General features: G+C 41.6%; 2 protein-coding genes across 8 annotated transcripts; both read left to right on the top strand.

The window, feature by feature from the left end:
* The first annotated feature begins 283 nt into the window (after positions 1-283).
* LOC310918945 (putative 2-ketogluconate reductase) lies at positions 284-7,707 on the top strand. 5 transcript variants are annotated; one of them, XM_083877987.1, is made up of 7 exons: positions 423-535; positions 1,041-1,276; positions 3,384-3,768; positions 4,996-5,167; positions 5,974-6,152; positions 6,890-6,986; positions 7,372-7,707. In XM_083877987.1, the coding sequence occupies exons 2-7, from the start codon at positions 1,088-1,090 to the stop codon at positions 7,526-7,528; spliced, it is 1,179 nt and encodes a 392-aa protein (XP_083734113.1). In that variant the 5' UTR covers positions 423-535; positions 1,041-1,087; the 3' UTR covers positions 7,529-7,707. The 5 variants fall into 5 exon arrangements, with proteins under 5 accessions (XP_083734112.1, XP_083734111.1, XP_083734113.1 ...); XM_083877989.1 differs by having other exon boundaries at positions 428-535; positions 1,201-1,276; XM_083877988.1 differs by having other exon boundaries at positions 486-581.
* A 1,099-nt stretch (positions 7,708-8,806) lies between these two features.
* LOC310918967 (putative 2-ketogluconate reductase) lies at positions 8,807-14,829 on the top strand. 3 transcript variants are annotated; one of them, XM_083878035.1, is made up of 6 exons: positions 8,807-8,910; positions 9,284-9,668; positions 11,100-11,271; positions 13,274-13,452; positions 13,661-13,757; positions 14,587-14,829. In XM_083878035.1, the coding sequence occupies exons 2-6, from the start codon at positions 9,287-9,289 to the stop codon at positions 14,741-14,743; spliced, it is 987 nt and encodes a 328-aa protein (XP_083734161.1). In that variant the 5' UTR covers positions 8,807-8,910; positions 9,284-9,286; the 3' UTR covers positions 14,744-14,829. The 3 variants fall into 3 exon arrangements, with proteins under 3 accessions (XP_083734161.1, XP_083734160.1, XP_083734162.1); XM_083878034.1 differs by having other exon boundaries at positions 8,852-8,985; XM_083878036.1 differs by having other exon boundaries at positions 8,858-9,074.
* Positions 14,830-17,509: the final 2,680 nt, after the last annotated feature.

The following is a 17,509-nucleotide window of genomic DNA, read 5'->3' as shown; positions in this document are numbered from 1 at the left end:
TGTATTCATGGGGTCTATTGATTATTCAGGATGCAAAAGCCTAGTTTGAGAGCTTCCCTGATTTATCAGTTCCTTCCATGATTTATCAGTTCCTTCAGTCTGCCTTCTGTTAACAAAAAGGGAAGTCCTAGCTACATTATCTCAGCACTATCTATTTTGACTACAGTCTTTAATTCTTCTAAAACAATGCTTCAGGGGAGCAGAGGCAGCCCGGTGTGGCGGCGGGAGAAGGAGCAGGAATGGGAGGGGAGAGCACAGCCAGCCCGGTGTGGATGCGGGAGAAGGAGAAGGAGCAGGAATGGGAGGGGAGAGCACAGCCAGCCCGCTCTGGATGCGGACAAGCCAGGGGCAGCGGGGCGGCGATTCCCTGGCGGTGGTTCCCGGGCAGGGCAGGGTTAAGCCAAGCCGGCGGGGCGGGACGGGACGGGAGGCCCAGTGTGTGCCCGGCCCCGAGCTGCAGCCGGGAGCTCCCGGCCCTTCCAGCTCCGCGGGATCCAGCTGTGAGAGGCACATCGCCAGAAAGAAACCAGCCCTGGTCAGTGCTCTGGTTGTGCGGGTAACTAGTCTGCTTCTGTAGAGAGGTTAGTGGGAGGAATTGATCCTGGATAACACGGGATGTTAATTTTAATTGAAAACCGAGCTAGGAAAAATTATGTAGGTTTATTTTGCTATGATTTGGTTAAATCCAAGCCCATACAGCAGTGCCAGCCGACAAATCCGCGAGTAAGGAGTGAGTCAAGCTCCACAGATGAAATAAGGCCAGCTTCAATTAGCATCGAAGTTAATACTTAAACTTACTCCTTCTTATTTGCCCCGTTGTCTCAATCTAAGTCATATTTTCAGAGTTTTCTCTACAGTGCAAGGACCAGAACTTAGTCAGAACCTTATATCAACAATTTATGTATGATTATGTCTGTTTACCTATATGGAAGCATATAGTCTTATGTAATACAAAAGAAGAGACAACTTAAAAAAAAAAGTAACTCAGTGATACTGCAGGTGATACTAGTCCAAAACCAAAATTGTCATATCCTTGACAGGTGTTACATTTAACACACTGGACAAGACATCTGATACCTGAATAGTTATGTTCAGGAGCAAAGCACTGAGTAAACTGATTCCCTTGATGTCTCGCCAGTCAAATTTGGCCTACAAACTTATTCATCCAGTTATTGCTTCTCATGGACATCTCTGTCACAGAAGTGTGATTTACAAACAGAGGTACAGGACGTGCCCACGTAGTGCTGGAAGACGAACAATAAGTGCTGGGACCAAGGTTGGTATCTGGAGAGCCCCCTTCCTTCTATGAGGTTCCTTTAAGTGTTTTCAGTTTCCTGCTATCAGTGTGGCTTTTTAGGATTGTACCTGGGACAAGCAGAGCACCAGTTGTTGGACCAGCGCTTCAGGCAATGAAGGGTCACGTATGCATCAAGCACAGCTGGAATGGTGGCAGGCTCAGCATGCCCACACTCATGAAAAGATCCATCAACATGCCACCAGGCTGTTTCTAGTGCACCAGCTGGTTTGTTAATAGCTAGAGGCTTCCTCATGGGTCACCTTTCTGCTTGTGAAGTGTGGGAAGTGCTTCCAAAATGAAAGCAAGTCTGGCTCTGGCCATCATGTGTGGTGTATTGTAATGGGGTAGGAGGTGGTGATGAAAGCAAATGGAGTCATACAGTGCTGCCTCACTGGCATCTGCCAGTCACCTGATCATGTCTCGTGCCCAGTTTTCTCTGCTTAACAACATAAGGTTTAGCTGCCATCCAGGATTACCAGGTTCTGATCATTAATGAAGCTGGACAACACCATCACAATATGACATCAGCTTCTCTCTTATTTTATGCATCATTCATTCTGGAACACAAATCTAGTTTATCCTAGTAATGTTGTGTGATACTCTTAAGAAATGCAGACTACACCTGGGAAAATTTGCACAGTTTCGACAACCACATGGGGCTGACAACTTCAGCTGGCAAAAAAAAGATGAGATATATATAAAAACATGATCTTCCCTTGCAATTTGGTTATGCTCTTCATCTCATTGCTTTGTTTGCTGCTGTTGAGAACCAGATAGTATTATCAGAGACATTGTGGTGAAGTGCAGACCTGTCCTAGCATGGAGGCCCCTTCAAGCCCACAGCAGCAGACTGAAAATGAAGCAGAAATGCACATCAAGGCGAGGATAAAACTGGTGCTGAGATTGTAACCATTTAATAGACATGGTTGGGATGAGTCTGAGTTTGCTCAGGGCAAGGGTAAATATAGTTGACAAAAACATCCAATCTACACTGACACCTTTTTGTCACAGTTTTGAGTTCTGATTGCTCACAAAAGGCTTTTGTGAGAGGAGTGAAGCAGCAGGACGCAGCTGGCCAGCACTATGTGCCCAGAATAAATCAGCATACTGCCGTGGAAAATTGTTCTGATTCAGGTAGCACAACATCAGGTTTCCTTAATGCAAGTCTAGGACATAGAATGGGATGGAGACCGAAAGTCAGTAGAACACAGCAAAAAGAATTGTAGGAAGTTAGGCACAGCTATTGTGCCTAATTCCTATGCAGGAAATCTTCAACTGCCATTTTTGCCAATAGGATCTCTGATTAGGTTTTTGATTGTGTGTGGGGCCCCCATCTTATTGCAGAGTGCATTTGTAGGATTGTTGTAGAGGCTCAAAACTCAGGGCAGAGGAAAGTTCTAGCATGAAGGACTATGTTATCAGTGGTATCACCCCTAGTGCTCTTCCTCACTGGTTCAGCATATAGGCATGGGTGTGCTAAATTTTGCATGAGGTAAGTTCAGGTACAGATCTGAATATTTAAAACACTGAAGGCAAGCAGTCTAACAGCTATCCAAGAGTGGTCCTTCATTCGTGCAAATTTGTTAGAGCTAAACCAGCCCTGGCAGAGAGTCAGACCCATCTGGGCCTCAGTGCAACCCTGCATTGCCTGTGGCTTCACCAACCATAACCAACAGGCAAAAAACTTTGAGTAAATTTCTAGCAGCCTCTGTTTCATAGCACTGCTTATAGAAAGGCATTGGTGAGTAAGCTACCAGAAAAGCTACTAGTTTTTGTATGAAATCAATTTGATTCAGGACTAAAATGAAACTCTTGGAGAAGAACAGCTTGTAGGACTGGATGTCCTACACTCTCGGATGTTAGAGTGGATATTCCTTGATGTTAAAGTCTTCAGCACTTGGTAAAAGTACTTGGAAGTTATCTGACATACCACACTAGTACCAAGTGACTGTGGATTAAAATCACTATTGAGTGAGTTCCATCAGTTTCCTGATCTGTGAATTTAAATAATTTTAAAGGAATATCATTGCTTCTTTCAGGGTGTTCTCCTAAACAAAGGAGTATTGCTTCTATTCCTCTGTTGCAGGTCATGGCAGAAGAAGAGTTGCCAGGTGTTTTGATTCTGGATATAGGAGGAACTCATGGTGTGCTAGAAGACCTTGCAGCACTTTTGAAGAAACACTTTCACCTTATCACCATGAAGGAATTTCTTGGAAACAGAGAAGAAATGAGCAAAAAAATCCAATCCGTTTTTGTGTTTGAGTGCAGGCCAACTATTGACCGTGAGCTCCTAGAAAGCCTGCCTAATTTAAAGGTAATTGGAAACTCTGGGGTTGGAGTAGATCACTTAGACTTGAAAATGATCTCGAGCTTTGGAGTAAAAGTGACCAACACCCCACACGCCGTGGCAGACCCAACAGCAGACATAGGAATGGCCTTGATGCTGGCCTCAGCCAGAAGACTAGTGGAAGGTAATGTTTTAAATTTTCTTGGTCCTAGTTACTTCTTTGGCATACCTCACTTTTGCTGTGATAAAGATGATCTTTCTGAATCAATATTTGGGATGCTTTTACAGGGAAGAAATTTCAGAGGCCTTAACTTTCAGAGACATCTATGTCTCACTTCTTTTTAGGCCAACAGTTACAAGAGTAAGGCTTTTGTCTAAATTATGCACTTGAAAGTCTTCTGATATCCTGTTAGGAATACTGTCTGGGGCTTAATTCTTCTCTGGCTGTTCACTGGGTGGGTTGTTTATAGCTGTAAAAACTGAATACAGAGTTCATCCAAACCAAATGTCACCACTTTCTATTTCCCCTCCAAAGAAGCATTAAGAGGTACAGGAAGATCCAAAGCATTAGTGGCCACATCTCCAACTCCAGAGCAGTAATTAGTATAAATTCTTCCTGCCTCTGTGATGAGTTTGTCTAAACCAACAGGTTGTATTTCCTGAAGAGCATCAGCATTATTTTGGAAATAGATGATAATCCTTTTGACAAAGCTGTTATACGTTGTACCACCAGCATTAGTTTGTGTCCCTAAAAGCAGATTCCTTCCCCTCTTCCTTGCTACACAATGCCTTTCTGGGGAAGGAAGGTGTCAGTAGAGACTTTCACAAGAAGCCACTTCTGTCTTCAGGGACTCATGGTCTTCTTGTCACTGCTGCTCCACCCCTGAACATGGAATAACATCTCTTTCCCTGTGATGTTTTCTCACTATTGCATCTTTTTGAACCTCAAGTTCTTTGTGTAACAGCTCACAGAGATTCTTGGCTGAGCTGGAATTTGAAAGCTTCATCCCTACTCAAGCAGTGAGGCTGCTTTGGTTTGTGATCCAGGAGACAAATGGAGAGATTTACCCCAGGTAAAAAGCAAAGGTGAAGTCAATGCTTGCAGGGTGGTTTCAAAGAAGCTATTTTTGAACTTCCAAGAAAACACACCAGCTGTGGAAGAGTTAATTCCCCAAGGAGTCATTCCTTCCAGCTCAGTACCCAGCCAGGATCCCGCTGTGTTACTGGCTTTGGGTCTGTGTGCAGGAATTGGCCCCATCCAGGCCCTTTATATAAACTGGTCAAAATCAACAAAGGTGTTTTGTAAGGGGTGCTCCAGAGCCCCATTGCTGTGATGGTGATAAACCTTTTCTTTCCCCCAGGCCTACGTTTATGGCTGATTTGTACCCATTCAACATGTATTTACACGCAGGCTGCCAGGTTGCTGTGTCTCCAGACACAAAGTATTTTGCTGTTGACTGGCTGGGAGTAGAAGTAACCAGAGCAACACTTGGGATCATTGGGATGGGCAGCATTGGATACAAAGTGGCTCAGAGAGCCAGAGCCTTCAACATGAAGATCCTGTACCATAACAGAAACCGGAGGTAAGGACATCTGGTTTCTGCATTTAATTGTTCGGGGCGCAGTGATGAAGCCACAGCTCTGCTCTGTCCCCAGCCTTCCTTTGCACTTGTGGCAGTTGTAAGGAGTGTGAGAAGCACCAGTGGGCCACCACTCCCTCACTTTGGCTCCTTCCTGCTCCCCTCAGGAAGCAGTTCCCCCTGCAGTTGCCCTGCCCTGGTTAGCCACTACCAGTTTGAAACAAGGGCTGTGTTAGCATTCAGGAGATGTTGTCCAAGCAAACCAGGCCTTGTGCCCTTGTGGTGTCCCCTGTCCTGTCAGACTCCTTCAGGCTTCTGGCAGCAACTCTGTTCCTCCCAGCCAGTTTCCTCAGCCTAGCCAGATCACTCATTGCACTGGCACCAATGTCAAAGGTCTTAATTTCTCATGCGTTTGTAGTTCCCTTTCTTTCACACTTCATTTCTTTTCAACCACAAGTCCTAACTGGCATGTCAGGCAAGGAAGGGCTCCACAGGAATTGGCATAGACTCCGGAGAGAAGAGCAGGGCCTGACTGCATCTCCAGCCTCCTAACCTCATATTGCCTGTGTGCTTTGCTCTCACACATGGATCACTCGTCCAGTGTCCCACCACTCCTGTAGCCTCTTGCTCCCTCTAGCCCACATCCTTTCTGCATCCATTCCACCATCTGTGCCCATCAGTGACTTATCCTTTATGCTTGTCTCAAACCTCGCAGTTTCTGTGCTTTTTGGAACTCTCCTAGGGCTGATTGATTGTTAAACTCAGTTAGAAATGGTGTCAGTTTGGGAATGTATGCATTTTTCCTTCAGAAGAAAGGAGGAGGAAGAGGCTGTTGGTGCCCACTACTGTGCAAAGATGGAAGACTTGCTGCAGCAATCTGACTTTGTTATGTTGGTTGTGAACCTGACTCCTGAGACTCACAAACTGATTGGGAAAAAGGAGCTGAGGCTGATGAAACCTACAGCCACTCTTATAAACATCAGCCGAGGTAGGAGGATCTAAAATCACTGTTTTTGGCTCCACACTTAAGGTTGTGTTTTGTCTGATTGTGTTGACGTTCCCCTCTCCAACCTCAGTCTGTGATATCCCTCTGTTGTTTGAGTCATGAAGTAGCTGGCAGTCTGCAAATGGGTGACTTATGTGGATCATATGCTATGTCTTCAAAAGTCCATGGAAATTAAGGATGTTCAGCAGATGGTCGGTCCTCTTTAGCCTAATTCTAGAGACAGCAGGTTTTCGTGGAAATAACTGAAAGGTTTATCATCAGCAAAGGAGAATGGGGTACAAGGGAAAACATTAAGTAACCTTTGGAACAGCAGTGTAGAAAGGAAGCCTCACATGGGATGACAGATCTGTTGGCACTGAACAAGCATATGAGAGAGATTATTGTTTCAGTAAACAAAGCAGAGATAAAAGAGTGGAAAGTCTGCAGAGATTAAATGATTTGTCTATAATAATACAGGAAGTGTCAAAATGAGGAAAAGACTGAAACTGGTGTCATCTCAGAAAAAAACCTTATGCAGTGATCATGATCATCATGTAATTAAAGATTAATAAGTAAAATCTTTGGTTTGTTTGGTTAATGATTATTAAAAAGGCATTCTATTTTCTAACAAGATGAAGATCCTCTAGGTTTTCTCACTTCACCCTGGAGACCTTTTCTCCCTCATAGGTAAAAATATGTTCATTAACTCCTCAGGATATTAAGATTTAATTTCAATGCAGGTGCAGTTATTGATCAAGATGCATTGGTAGAAGCTCTCCAGAATAAGGTTATTAGGGCTGCAGCTCTGGACGTGACATACCCTGAGCCTCTGCCAAGGTAAAGAAACTACTTTCCCATTCTGTTAATCTGAAATATTTTAAACTGTGTTCAAAGTGTGCTCATAATTTTGATCACGGGAGACTCGTTGTGTAAGGGCAAAACCTCACAGCCTGTCTTGCACAATCATAAATAAACAAGTTACTCCCCTTTCCCACCTCTGTCAGTTCTTTGCCAGCCTGACTCGTGGGCCAGGCAATGAGTGAGATGGATGGAGAGGAAGAAGAAATGTGTAAGCAAGTGTCCCACAGCTTTGTGCTCATTCTGTGCTTTTGTCTGAAGGTGCCATTGATGTTTCCTGAGGTTTAGTTCTTCACAACTAGCATGGAATAGCAGCAGAATAAGTTTACTATGTAATACATTCTATTCTTTCTGTTTCTTCCAGAGATCATCCTTTATTAAACCTAAATAACGTCATCATAACCCCGCACATTGGAACCGCAACAGTCCAAGCCATTCGTATGATGGCAGAAGAAGCAATAGCAAACATCCTGGCTGTTCTCAATGGCCAGCCCATTCCAAGTGAAGTCTTTCCCAAATGATGAGGGCCAGATGATGCCACTGAATCTCCTGTGTACAGGAAGGAACTATTTCTTACCACTTTTAAGTGAAAAAAAAAGCAACTTCTTCCTGCACTGCTTATCACAATGCTGCAAAACTGTCAGACTTGATCTGTTCTGTTGCTTAAAATTCCAAAAAATAAAGTGAAACTATTAAAATAGATTTGTTTGAAGATTTTAACTGAGCAGTTATGCATTTTGACATTTTCAGTCTGTTTCAGTGAATACCAGTGTTCTGTTCCCAGTTCTTGCTGCTACACAATGATAAGCACGTGTACCAGGCAGTTTGTGCCACACTCTCAAATCTTTTGAAGATGAATGAGCATTGATTCCCTGCAGAAATTTTGCTGTATCCTGAAACACTTTGCAGCCAATATTCCAATATTTTGTTTTTAAAACACTGAAGAAATGTTCTTTAAAGTGATCATAGACCTAAGGTTTTCTAATTTAAGAAGAGCCCTGCTTCATCTACATGTTGAAGCAAAGCCAATTGTTGAAAAAGTGTCTTTATTTTTCATGAGGGGATCCTTTGAAAACCAGAGTAAATGCCAAGAAATTTAGTTCCTCCATGCAGACAAAAATGATGCTTCTATCTTAATTGGCCATGAAAGAAAGGTAGAATTACCACTGAAATTACATGGGTGAGGGCATAACCTAAAGCAGATTAATGATCAGTCCTGACTTGCAAACCGGAGCCAAGCTTTTCCTTACATTCTCTTTCCTATTCTGAATCAAAAAATTTAGAAAATTCAATAAAGTGATTGTCACCTCCATAAAGTCAAAAAGACTCCATTATTTTGCAACGTGGTCAGGCTCCCTGAAGGGATGGTAAAATGAAGTTCTAGTAAAGGAAGCATAGACAGACCAAGAGTTAGACATTCCACTGGAAATAGTGAAATAATACAAGGCAACAGATTTGCTACAGGATTGCTATTTCAAGATCTTTGGCCTGTGAACACTCCCCACAGCTCTTCCCAAAACTATAGAAAATCAAAGGTAGCTATACATATTCTGTCCAAAAAAAACCCCAACCAAAATAACTGTCAATTAACAGACCCTCTCGGGACCAAAACCAGATGGTTACAGATTCTGGAAAAAACCCAAACCAAACAATTCAGAGGACGTATGTCTTTCTTGGAAAACACTTGCCTAAATGTATATTATTTTGTTATTTTGTTAATTTATGATAGGCTCAGGAAAAGGCTCTGCAGTCACTGAGGTCTCTTTAGGACAGGTGGCTGCAAAAATCTCTGCAACGAAGCATTTAAAAATTAACCTGGTATCTCAAAGTTCATGATGAAGCTGTGCAATTTCTTTTCATGATGTAGGTTTGGTCCAACATTTTCCTAAACTACTTAGACAGGGTACTTTGTGATTTCAGGATAGCAAAGGAGATTTACTGCACTATTTACTGCAGACTACTGATGATCTGAAACTGAGTAATTAATGAGAAGGGTTGTATTTTGAGCATGGAAGCAGTAATATGAAATCTTATATCATGAGGACAGAACTTGTTTAGATTGATTATGTGAATACCTCTGTGTGTGTGTGGGCATACCTGTGTAGCATATTTAAAAGAGCTGCTTGCTTGTCTTTGGTTTTCTTATCTTCCTACATAGTTTATAGGATCTCTTGACATAAATGTCATGAAACAGGGCATGGCAGTGATTATTCTTTAAAATGTCTAGAAATAATGATGTCTTTCTTTTGACACTTTGTGCCTTCTTCTTTGTGCAGATCATGGAAGGAGGAGAACTACCTTGGCTTTTGGTAAATGAAATTGGTGGCATACGTGGGATACTGCATAGCCATGTGCCATTCCTGAAGAAACATTTCCACCTCATCACCATGAAGGAATTTCTTGAAAACAAAAAGGATGTAGGTAAAAAGGTCCAAGCAATCTATTTGTGGTGGCACAAACCAGTCATCGACAGAGAGCTCCTCCAGAGCCTGCCAAACTTGAAAGTGATTGCAAATTCAGGAGTGGGGATGGATCACCTGGATCTGAAGCTTATAGCTAGCTTTGGTGTGAAGATGGCTAATGCTCCACATGCTGTTTCCAGTGCCACAGCAGATGCTGGGATGGCTTTGCTGCTAGCATCTGCTAGAAGACTAGTGGAAGGTAACATCTCAATTCTTTTGTGGCTTCTAAAAATCATACAAGATTTACCTGCCATTAATTTGGCTTTTCTTAGAGTTACCTCTGCTGCACATAGTTTTACAAAAAATGTGAAAATATAAGTATATTGGCTTGGCAAACAGAATAATAGGTATTTACATGGATTTTATGCATAATAGGTATACTAAAATTATTATATTATACACAGACATACATAGCATATATTTCAACCAAGCATAAATAAAATGTGATGGGGTTATCAGTGCTATAACCAAGAGTGAGGAATGCTAAAGATCAGATGATCACTGAAGTCACAGGCTGGCAGAAGAAATTAGTGTGGGAGACAACAATGGGGCAGAACAAAGTTATATAAAATCATGGAAGATCCTGAGTTGGAAGGGACACACAAGACTGATAGAGGCATGGGCATATTCTTGGAGACTGTAATGGATTAGTGCAGAATTGAGGCATTTAAGGGGCATTAGAGAGTAATAAAGAAGCCTACTCCAGTGTTTGTTAATAGCTTCCTTCCTAGTTTCATCAACATTTTTTTCTTGCTATTTTGCCAAATAGACCTACCATTGGCTTGGTTAGAATGCCTCCTTCTTCAGGAAAAAATCCTTCAGATTTATCCTTTTATATTTACCTGGCTTTGACTTGCCATCTGTACCAGAGGATTCATAGAAACTCAAAGGAGATTTGTGTCCCTCTGTTTCTACCTCACAAAGGGAGACAGGTTAAAAGGAAGATTAATTTCTTGTTCCCATCTGCTTAAACTGTCCCTGGTGGCATTTCTGATAGCTCTGTCCTGACATGACTGAGTTTTTGTCTGAGTAATTTTTTGTAGCCTTCCACAATATTCTGCTTGTGTTTTAGAAAAGCTGGCAATATCAGAAGACTGAAATATCAAAAGGCTGTCACCTTGCTAGCAGTGCTGATTTGTGTATGTAATTGTATTTTAAGTGTTGTAGAACTATCCAGAATTGTGCAAGTTTAACAGGTAATTACAGAAATTACCAAGTTGTGATTTTTAAAGAAGTCACACTTTTCTTTCCAAGGAGAGTGGCAGATGTGAAGAGGAAACCCAATATCTGGTGTTGTTCTCCACGTGACACCTTCAAACTCTGCATTGTTATTGGCAAGGCAATAATTATTTTGATTGTTGATGAGGAACAGGGCAATATTTTCATGATTCCAAAGCAGTAAAAAAAAAAAAAATTTGGAGAGATTATATCAAAAGTATGTGAGTATGTAGTAGAATGGTGAGAATAAATTGGAATATCATATACACAAGTAGCAGGGAAAGATGATACATTAGCTGTGTTTCTAACCATTAGAAGTGTGCTATAGTAGCACAGCAAGTCCAGATTCTTTTGCCTTGTTCCTCCATGTTGGATCCCATTCATTTCTTATATTTATGTGTTTTTCTTGCAGTCCATCACATTTCAATTTCTCCAAGTGTGGAGTACTGTGAAGCTGATATTCTGGGAGTTAGACTTGCTGGAGCTACTCTGGGGATCATTGGCATGGGCAGCATTGGGTATAAGATTGCTCTGAGAGCCAAAGCATTTGAAATGAACATTTTGTACCACAACAGGACAAGGAGGTAAAGATATGTCTTGATCCTAATTGCAGCAGAAACTCTTCCAGATAGTCAGCATTTTCTTTTCAAGGAATTATGTCAGAAATATAGCAAGAAATGAGGGAATAGGGCTAAGATTATAACAAAATTTAAAAAAAAAAAAAAAAAAAAGAATGGTTGCCTGAAATCAGTTCTATAAAGAGTTACTCAGTGATTAAACACTTGGAAACTTAATTTCAGTTTTATATTAGAAATTTCAAGGTTTCCTGCAGAAAAATGGAAATCGAGCATATACTTTTTTATTCTTATCACATTGTACTATAGTAACAACATAACTATTTGTTGTTCCTTTTTTCCCTATATTTTGAAGTTCAGGAGGGATATTTTTGAAACAGCAACTGGAAACTAGGAAGCATATATTGGCACAATATGATTCAGAGCTGTTCTTAAGAAAACCTTGTGTCTTCTCAAGCCAGTAGGAATTTTAGCAAGTATTTAACTGGATTTCACCCTTTATTTCTAGCTCCCCCTAGCTTGTGTATCTGGGAATCTGAACCTTGTTAGGCGTTCAGCACAGGGGCTCTTTAATTCAAAGTGAGCAAGACCCCCATGAACAACTCGAGACCTTTACAATCAGACAAGGTGCAGATAATGAGCAGAACAAATATTTGCTGCTATAAACTATGACCTACCCTGAGAGAATTTTACTCCTCTGTGACTGAAGGGAGAAGCTGCAGTGCTAGGATGTGGCTTTCAGGGATTTTCCCCATAAGCAGACTGCAGGAGGAGGGTCACTGCTTTAGCTACCCCTAGGCAATTCACAAGGATGAGTGAGGCCAGGAAGTTTTAGCCATGCTTGGCTTTCCTGTTTCTTCAGAAAAACAGCTGAGGAAACTCATATTTAAAAGAAAGTGCCCCTTAAGATCATTCAGAATTTCTTCACAAACCACAAAACAAAACAAAACAAAAAATTAAAAGGTACGAATCCCTTTCTTATTTTTTTAATGTGAATCATCCTTAACTCCCTCTGCTTAATATTTTTCAGTATTTAAAAAAATATTTATGTAAGAGTGCTATGATGAATGATCAATGCACAGTGCAACAGAGATTAAAAGCCTAAAGTACATTTACACTTCCAGCTTGTGTGCTGAATCAAGCTGCACTCTGCATGCTGCAAAACTGGCTGCAGTTCCAGTCTGTTCTTTTCCCATTTACTCTTTGGTCGTTGACCTGAAAAAAAAAAAAGGAGTGAAGTGCATTTGTTAGGAGAGACATGGGTCAAAGTTACGTTGAAGTTATTTTTTTTAGTGTGACCTCTTTATTTCTAGATTAGGGAGGAGATAACTTAAAGCCCCTCTCTTGCAACCAGAAGCAGGAGATTGTACACATGATCTCCCAATCATTGCTTCTTTATTTTCCAAAGTTCAGACCGCTAAATTTACAAAGAAGGTGAGAAATGGCAAATATTCATCTGTGCTGTGAAAAGTTAAAACTAAAAATCTCTCTACTCTGGTAGCTTTTTCTGCTGAACACTTTATTCTATGAAAATCCTGGGACAGCCTGGCAAAGAGCTGCCTTGCTGATTTGACTCATAAAAAAATGACAGGCTTACTGGGAGTGGCAACAGGATGAGTACCACTGCCGTGCCCAGAGCTTGCATGGGTGAGTTCTGGTGAATACCTCTCCTCTGGTTTGAGCAGTGACTGCATCCTTTGAGGTGCACAGGGGATCCTGGAGAATGGACTGTGTGCTGCCATCTGCTTCAGTGGTCAGCCTTAGTTCATTTGCAGACATCATATGAAGCCCTTGGGACCCTGCACTGGAGTGGCTGAGAGGCAGGCATGCAATCTATCCTGTGCTGTAGGGCTTGAAGCTTTCTAGAAGGATCTAAACACTGAGCTGAGAGTAAATTCAGCTGTTTGCCACCTGTTTGCTATATGGATGTGATAATCCAATCTTTTAGTTTGTGTACTGGTGATAGTGAAGAAAATGTTTCCACGACTGAAATGCTTTTTTTCCCCACTAGGAAAGTGCAAGAGGAGCAAGTTGTCGGTGCCACTTACTGCAAAAAGATAGACAGCTTGCTCCAGCAGGCAGATTTTGTGATGCTGGTGGTGAGCCTGACACCTCAGACACACAATCTGATCGGGAAAAGAGAGCTGGAGCTGATGAAACCCACAGCTACCCTCATTAACATCAGCCGAGGTACCAATCCAGATCCATTGGCTGGCCTCACAGCGTGGTCCAGCTCCTGCTGTGTTCACGCAGCACTGGGCTGCCTCCAGCACAGCCGGGGCACGGGCCGAGGATGATCAGGCATGGCAGAAATTCCTCCCTCTCCCCTTCCCTTCTCTCTTTGCTCTCTGCTCTTTACCTGCGAGGTGCACTCAGAGACACTCCTGTTCCACACCAGGTGCAGTAGTTGACCAAGAGGCGCTGGTGGCAGCTCTGCAGACTGGTGTGATCCGGGCCGCGGCTTTGGATGTCACCTCCCCAGAACCACTGCCCAGGTTGTCATCTCTGCTTATTTCTCGGGAAGGATGGGTGAGCCCTGCTGAGCCAGAGGCAATAATCCCTCCAGCAGGCAGGAAGCTGCCCCCCTGCCCCTGGCATGAGTTTGGTTAAAAGTGCCATGAATACAGATGGGATGCGGCTCAGATGTTGGGACTGATAACAGACCAAAGGGAAGCCTGGGAGCTAGGAAACATTAGGAGGCAGGGAAAGCATTAAACCCAGTCCTCAGAATCACCTTGTGAAGCTGCAGCAGCGCTTCACTTGCAAATTGCTTTATTAGAAAGTGCAGATTGCCAATTTTAATGGGTGGAAGCTACTTCAGGCCTAAGACCAGCTGCATAGCCCGGAGGTGTCTTTCCCCACTGGCTTCTTTCCACAATACAAGGCAAACCTCTTGGGCCCAGAGGCTGCTTAGCTTCTCTAAAAAGACCACACTGCCAGGATGGTGCCTTTTGGAGTTAACCGTGCTGACTGCATTTTGAGTTGTGAGGAGTTTGGTCTTGTTGTGCCTGTGTGCAAATAACTACAGCTCAGACTGTTGTGTAGGGTGAATGTGTCAGGAGGGCTTAATCCTCTCTTCTGACATAGTTCAAAACTGCTTCCTCATAGCAGAAGTATGTTTCTGGAGAAAAGAGTTGCTATGAAGTCTTTGCATGTCCTATTACAGTCCTAAATTACTTCGGTGTAGGTGGTCAGGTTCTCTGGGTCTAAGTGAGACTTGTAAAGTTGGATCAAATTAACTTTGAATACAGTGCAAAAGCTAAAGTAAGACTCCTCTTTATTTAGATGAACAACAATAGTTTACTCTTTTTTCTTTTCTTCCAGAGATCATCCATTGTTAAAATTAAAGAACGTCATTATAACACCTCACCTCGGCATTAAAACAGACAAGGCCTGCTACATGATAACCAAGGAAGCAGTTGAAAACATACTAGCAGCCCTGAGTGGTCTCCTCCTGCCCAATGAAGTGCTCCCTAGTTGATGTATGAAAGGATATCTCTTTTTATTCTTTTTCTCTTTTTATTCTTATCTTTCCCCTCCACATCAGCTCTAAAGATCCTTTTAAATACAAGAATGTCCATACACCTCACTAAAGCTTGGAAGGAAACAGTTTATCACCCCCTCAGTTGTGTTTATATTCTTTCTGTTGTCTAATGCAAAGACAAATAAACCAACACACAAAGTGGCAGTGCTATGCCTTGTGTTATGGAGCGTGACTTTATGAATAGTATGACTATCAGTAAAATTTATAGAAAAGTTGTCATTAAGTGCAGCCAGGATTTTGCCTGCAGCCTTATGCATCTTTACAGAGCCTTTGTCATGCAGGTGGTTGTCACCAGGTGCTTGTCAAAATACACTTACTCCCATCACTTTAATGTATGATGATGTTACCAACTCTTGCAGCTCCAGGAAACAAGACATTGCAGCTTTTCAGGCACAGCAAATTGGCTGTCAAGAATTTCAAGACTGCCCCAGGGACCTTCCTGCTCTCTGAGGTACAGGTGCCCAGTACACCTTTCACTGTTACATGCATAACCTTGAAAAAATAAGTTAAATTTATTTAAAAATAAAAGGCTAAGCAATAAATTACGGAGCTGAAAAACAAGGTTCCTATACAATAAATCAGAAAAGAAAAGAAAATGCCTCTTCTTAGATCAATCCTAAAACTGCAAAAACACACAAGGCTGTTGCATATGCAAACTTTTCTCAAGAGGTGAAGAAGCAAACAAAATAGGATACAATACTTCACATCTACTTAAGCAATTGTACATGTTTGGCATTTGCTTGGAGTTTTACTCCTACATTTGCAGATATTTCAAGAATCCGGGCTGATTCTGGCACAGAAGTGCTCCCTGCCAGTGGGGTGCTTCCAAGGGGAAGACACATCTACCTATTAGTCACTGGAGTCATAAGTTGGTTTACACACAATACATTCAATCTCATGATTACTGAAAGTGGATCCAAAAATGCAGTGTCTGCATGAGAGATGATCCATCGTAGTTCACTCCATCAGTTCAGGGTTTTTGAAATATTTTTATGTGCAAAAAGCAGATGATGTGGAATAAAGTGCCAATACAGAAGTCTACTGGGAAAGCTGGCCTTACCTACAGCAACTAGACAGGCTAATACCAGACAACACTTTATGATAGTTTATTGCCACTGGAAACAAATGCATCACTTGGTTTGACCTTGCCTGAAACAAGCTCGTGAGCACAGATTTCCTGCCTCAGCTTTTTTTTTTGTCCTGCAAATCCTGTTCACAAATAATACTGCCTTATAAAACTTAATGTAGACATAGGAAATGTATGTCTTTGTCCAGCTTCATGCTTAAGCTAGTCTGTACAACCCACCTGGGAAATAACATTGTACAAAAGTCTTTTAGGGTAACACAATACTTTAAAAGCCTAATCCTAAGAAACAACGATTATGCAAGCACCTTATTAACACTGCAGACAGCAGCTCACCTGCAGGATTACATGGATACCAATGGCAATATTTAATGATGGGGATGAAGTCCACAGACTATGCAATACTTCTCTCTATGTACCCACAGACCTCACTTGGAGTGCTCTGTACAATGCTGGTATATGAGATCCCTTTCTGGAAGAGAAAACTTGGATACAGCAATGATGTACACACAATGTAATTCAGTGTAACACATTACATGGAGGTCTACAAGGTAGTTTACAAACTAAATATACTTAGAACATGAGAGTGCACTGGTGCAATTGACAACTTCTTTCACATATGATGATAAAGGGATATATCTTCTGTTGACATGTATCAGCCGCTGACCTATAGCTTGAAAATTCGATGTTCAAGTTGCACAAAACAGCTTTGAAAACATCCTATTCTCTCCACATCTAACCACATAACACACCCATTTTCTTGACATTTGATATGCATGTCCTGGATTTTTGCTTGGAGTAACATTCCTTTGACTGTTATTTTTTTGGCTCCTCTGACTAATTCCTCCTTCATTTTGTTCATTTAATTTATGGATTTGATATACAAAGGTAAAAACTACTGTGTTGCCTTTCCAAAGGCTTTTCTTTACCTTCAAGGCTGAAATGTGATAGTCCTTCTTCCTCAGACTTGTGTCTCTCTCAAAGACTTTACAAGGGTCCTTTGATCTCAGGTGAGGTAAGTTAAAAGCTTACTCATTACATCTTATTACCAAAGCAGTTTGGAAACTTGATGGTAAGGAGGTAATGTGTAATCATTTTATATTTGCTGGGTTGTTTTTTTTTTAAGGAAGAAAATGCAAGTAAACTTAACTAAGAATCCAGTTAACATGCTGTAACTCCATATTGCTAGTTAATAAATTTTTGCTTTGAAGTTTAACTGTTTGAACTTGAAATTCATGTAAGCAACTGATATTCAAAAATCATCACCAGGATAACAAGAACAGTTTATGGTTTTGTGTAATTGATATAAATTGTTATTATTTTTTTAGTAGCAATTTTTTTATAGGATTGGTGTTAAACTTGACTGTCTTCATGTTCAGTGTATCAAAATGTGTTTGACAGAATTCAAGAAGACAGCATTTTGTAATCCATTCTTTTGAAAAGTACTACAGTAGTCAGGACAGACACAACAGTACCCCATGGCTGGTTATTCCACAGTGTGAAAGGAGAAAGATCCCTGGATGCCCACAGCAGTGGTGTGTCCTGGCTCCTGAGCTGCTGTGACCCCAGAAGCCAGGCACCTTCTCCAGTGGATTATGACCACCTGTGCAGCAAGGGGA

Source organism: Zosterops lateralis (assembly GCF_965231275.1).
Source record: "Zosterops lateralis genome assembly, chromosome: 1".
Lineage (NCBI taxonomy): Eukaryota > Metazoa > Chordata > Aves > Passeriformes > Zosteropidae > Zosterops > Zosterops lateralis.
The sequence above is the reverse complement of the archived record's forward strand: the minus strand, read 5'-3'. Positions and strand labels throughout refer to the sequence as shown.

Excerpts from the sequence above, each read along its gene's own strand:
- LOC310918967 (XM_083878035.1), top strand. The coding sequence starts at position 9,287 with ATGGAAGGAGGAGAACTACCTTGGCTTTTGGTAAATGAAATTGGTGGC. Across the intron at positions 11,272-13,273 it reads TACCACAACAGGACAAGGAG|GAAAGTGCAAGAGGAGCAAG; the intron begins GTAAAGATATGT and ends TTTCCCCACTAG. Across the intron at positions 13,758-14,586 it reads TCCCCAGAACCACTGCCCAG|AGATCATCCATTGTTAAAAT; the intron begins GTTGTCATCTCT and ends CTTTTCTTCCAG.
- LOC310918945 (XM_083877985.1), top strand. The coding sequence starts at position 299 with ATGGGAGGGGAGAGCACAGCCAGCCCGCTCTGGATGCGGACAAGCCAG. Across the intron at positions 5,168-5,973 it reads TACCATAACAGAAACCGGAG|AAGAAAGGAGGAGGAAGAGG; the intron begins GTAAGGACATCT and ends TTTTTCCTTCAG. Across the intron at positions 6,153-6,889 it reads TCTTATAAACATCAGCCGAG|GTGCAGTTATTGATCAAGAT; the intron begins GTAGGAGGATCT and ends ATTTCAATGCAG.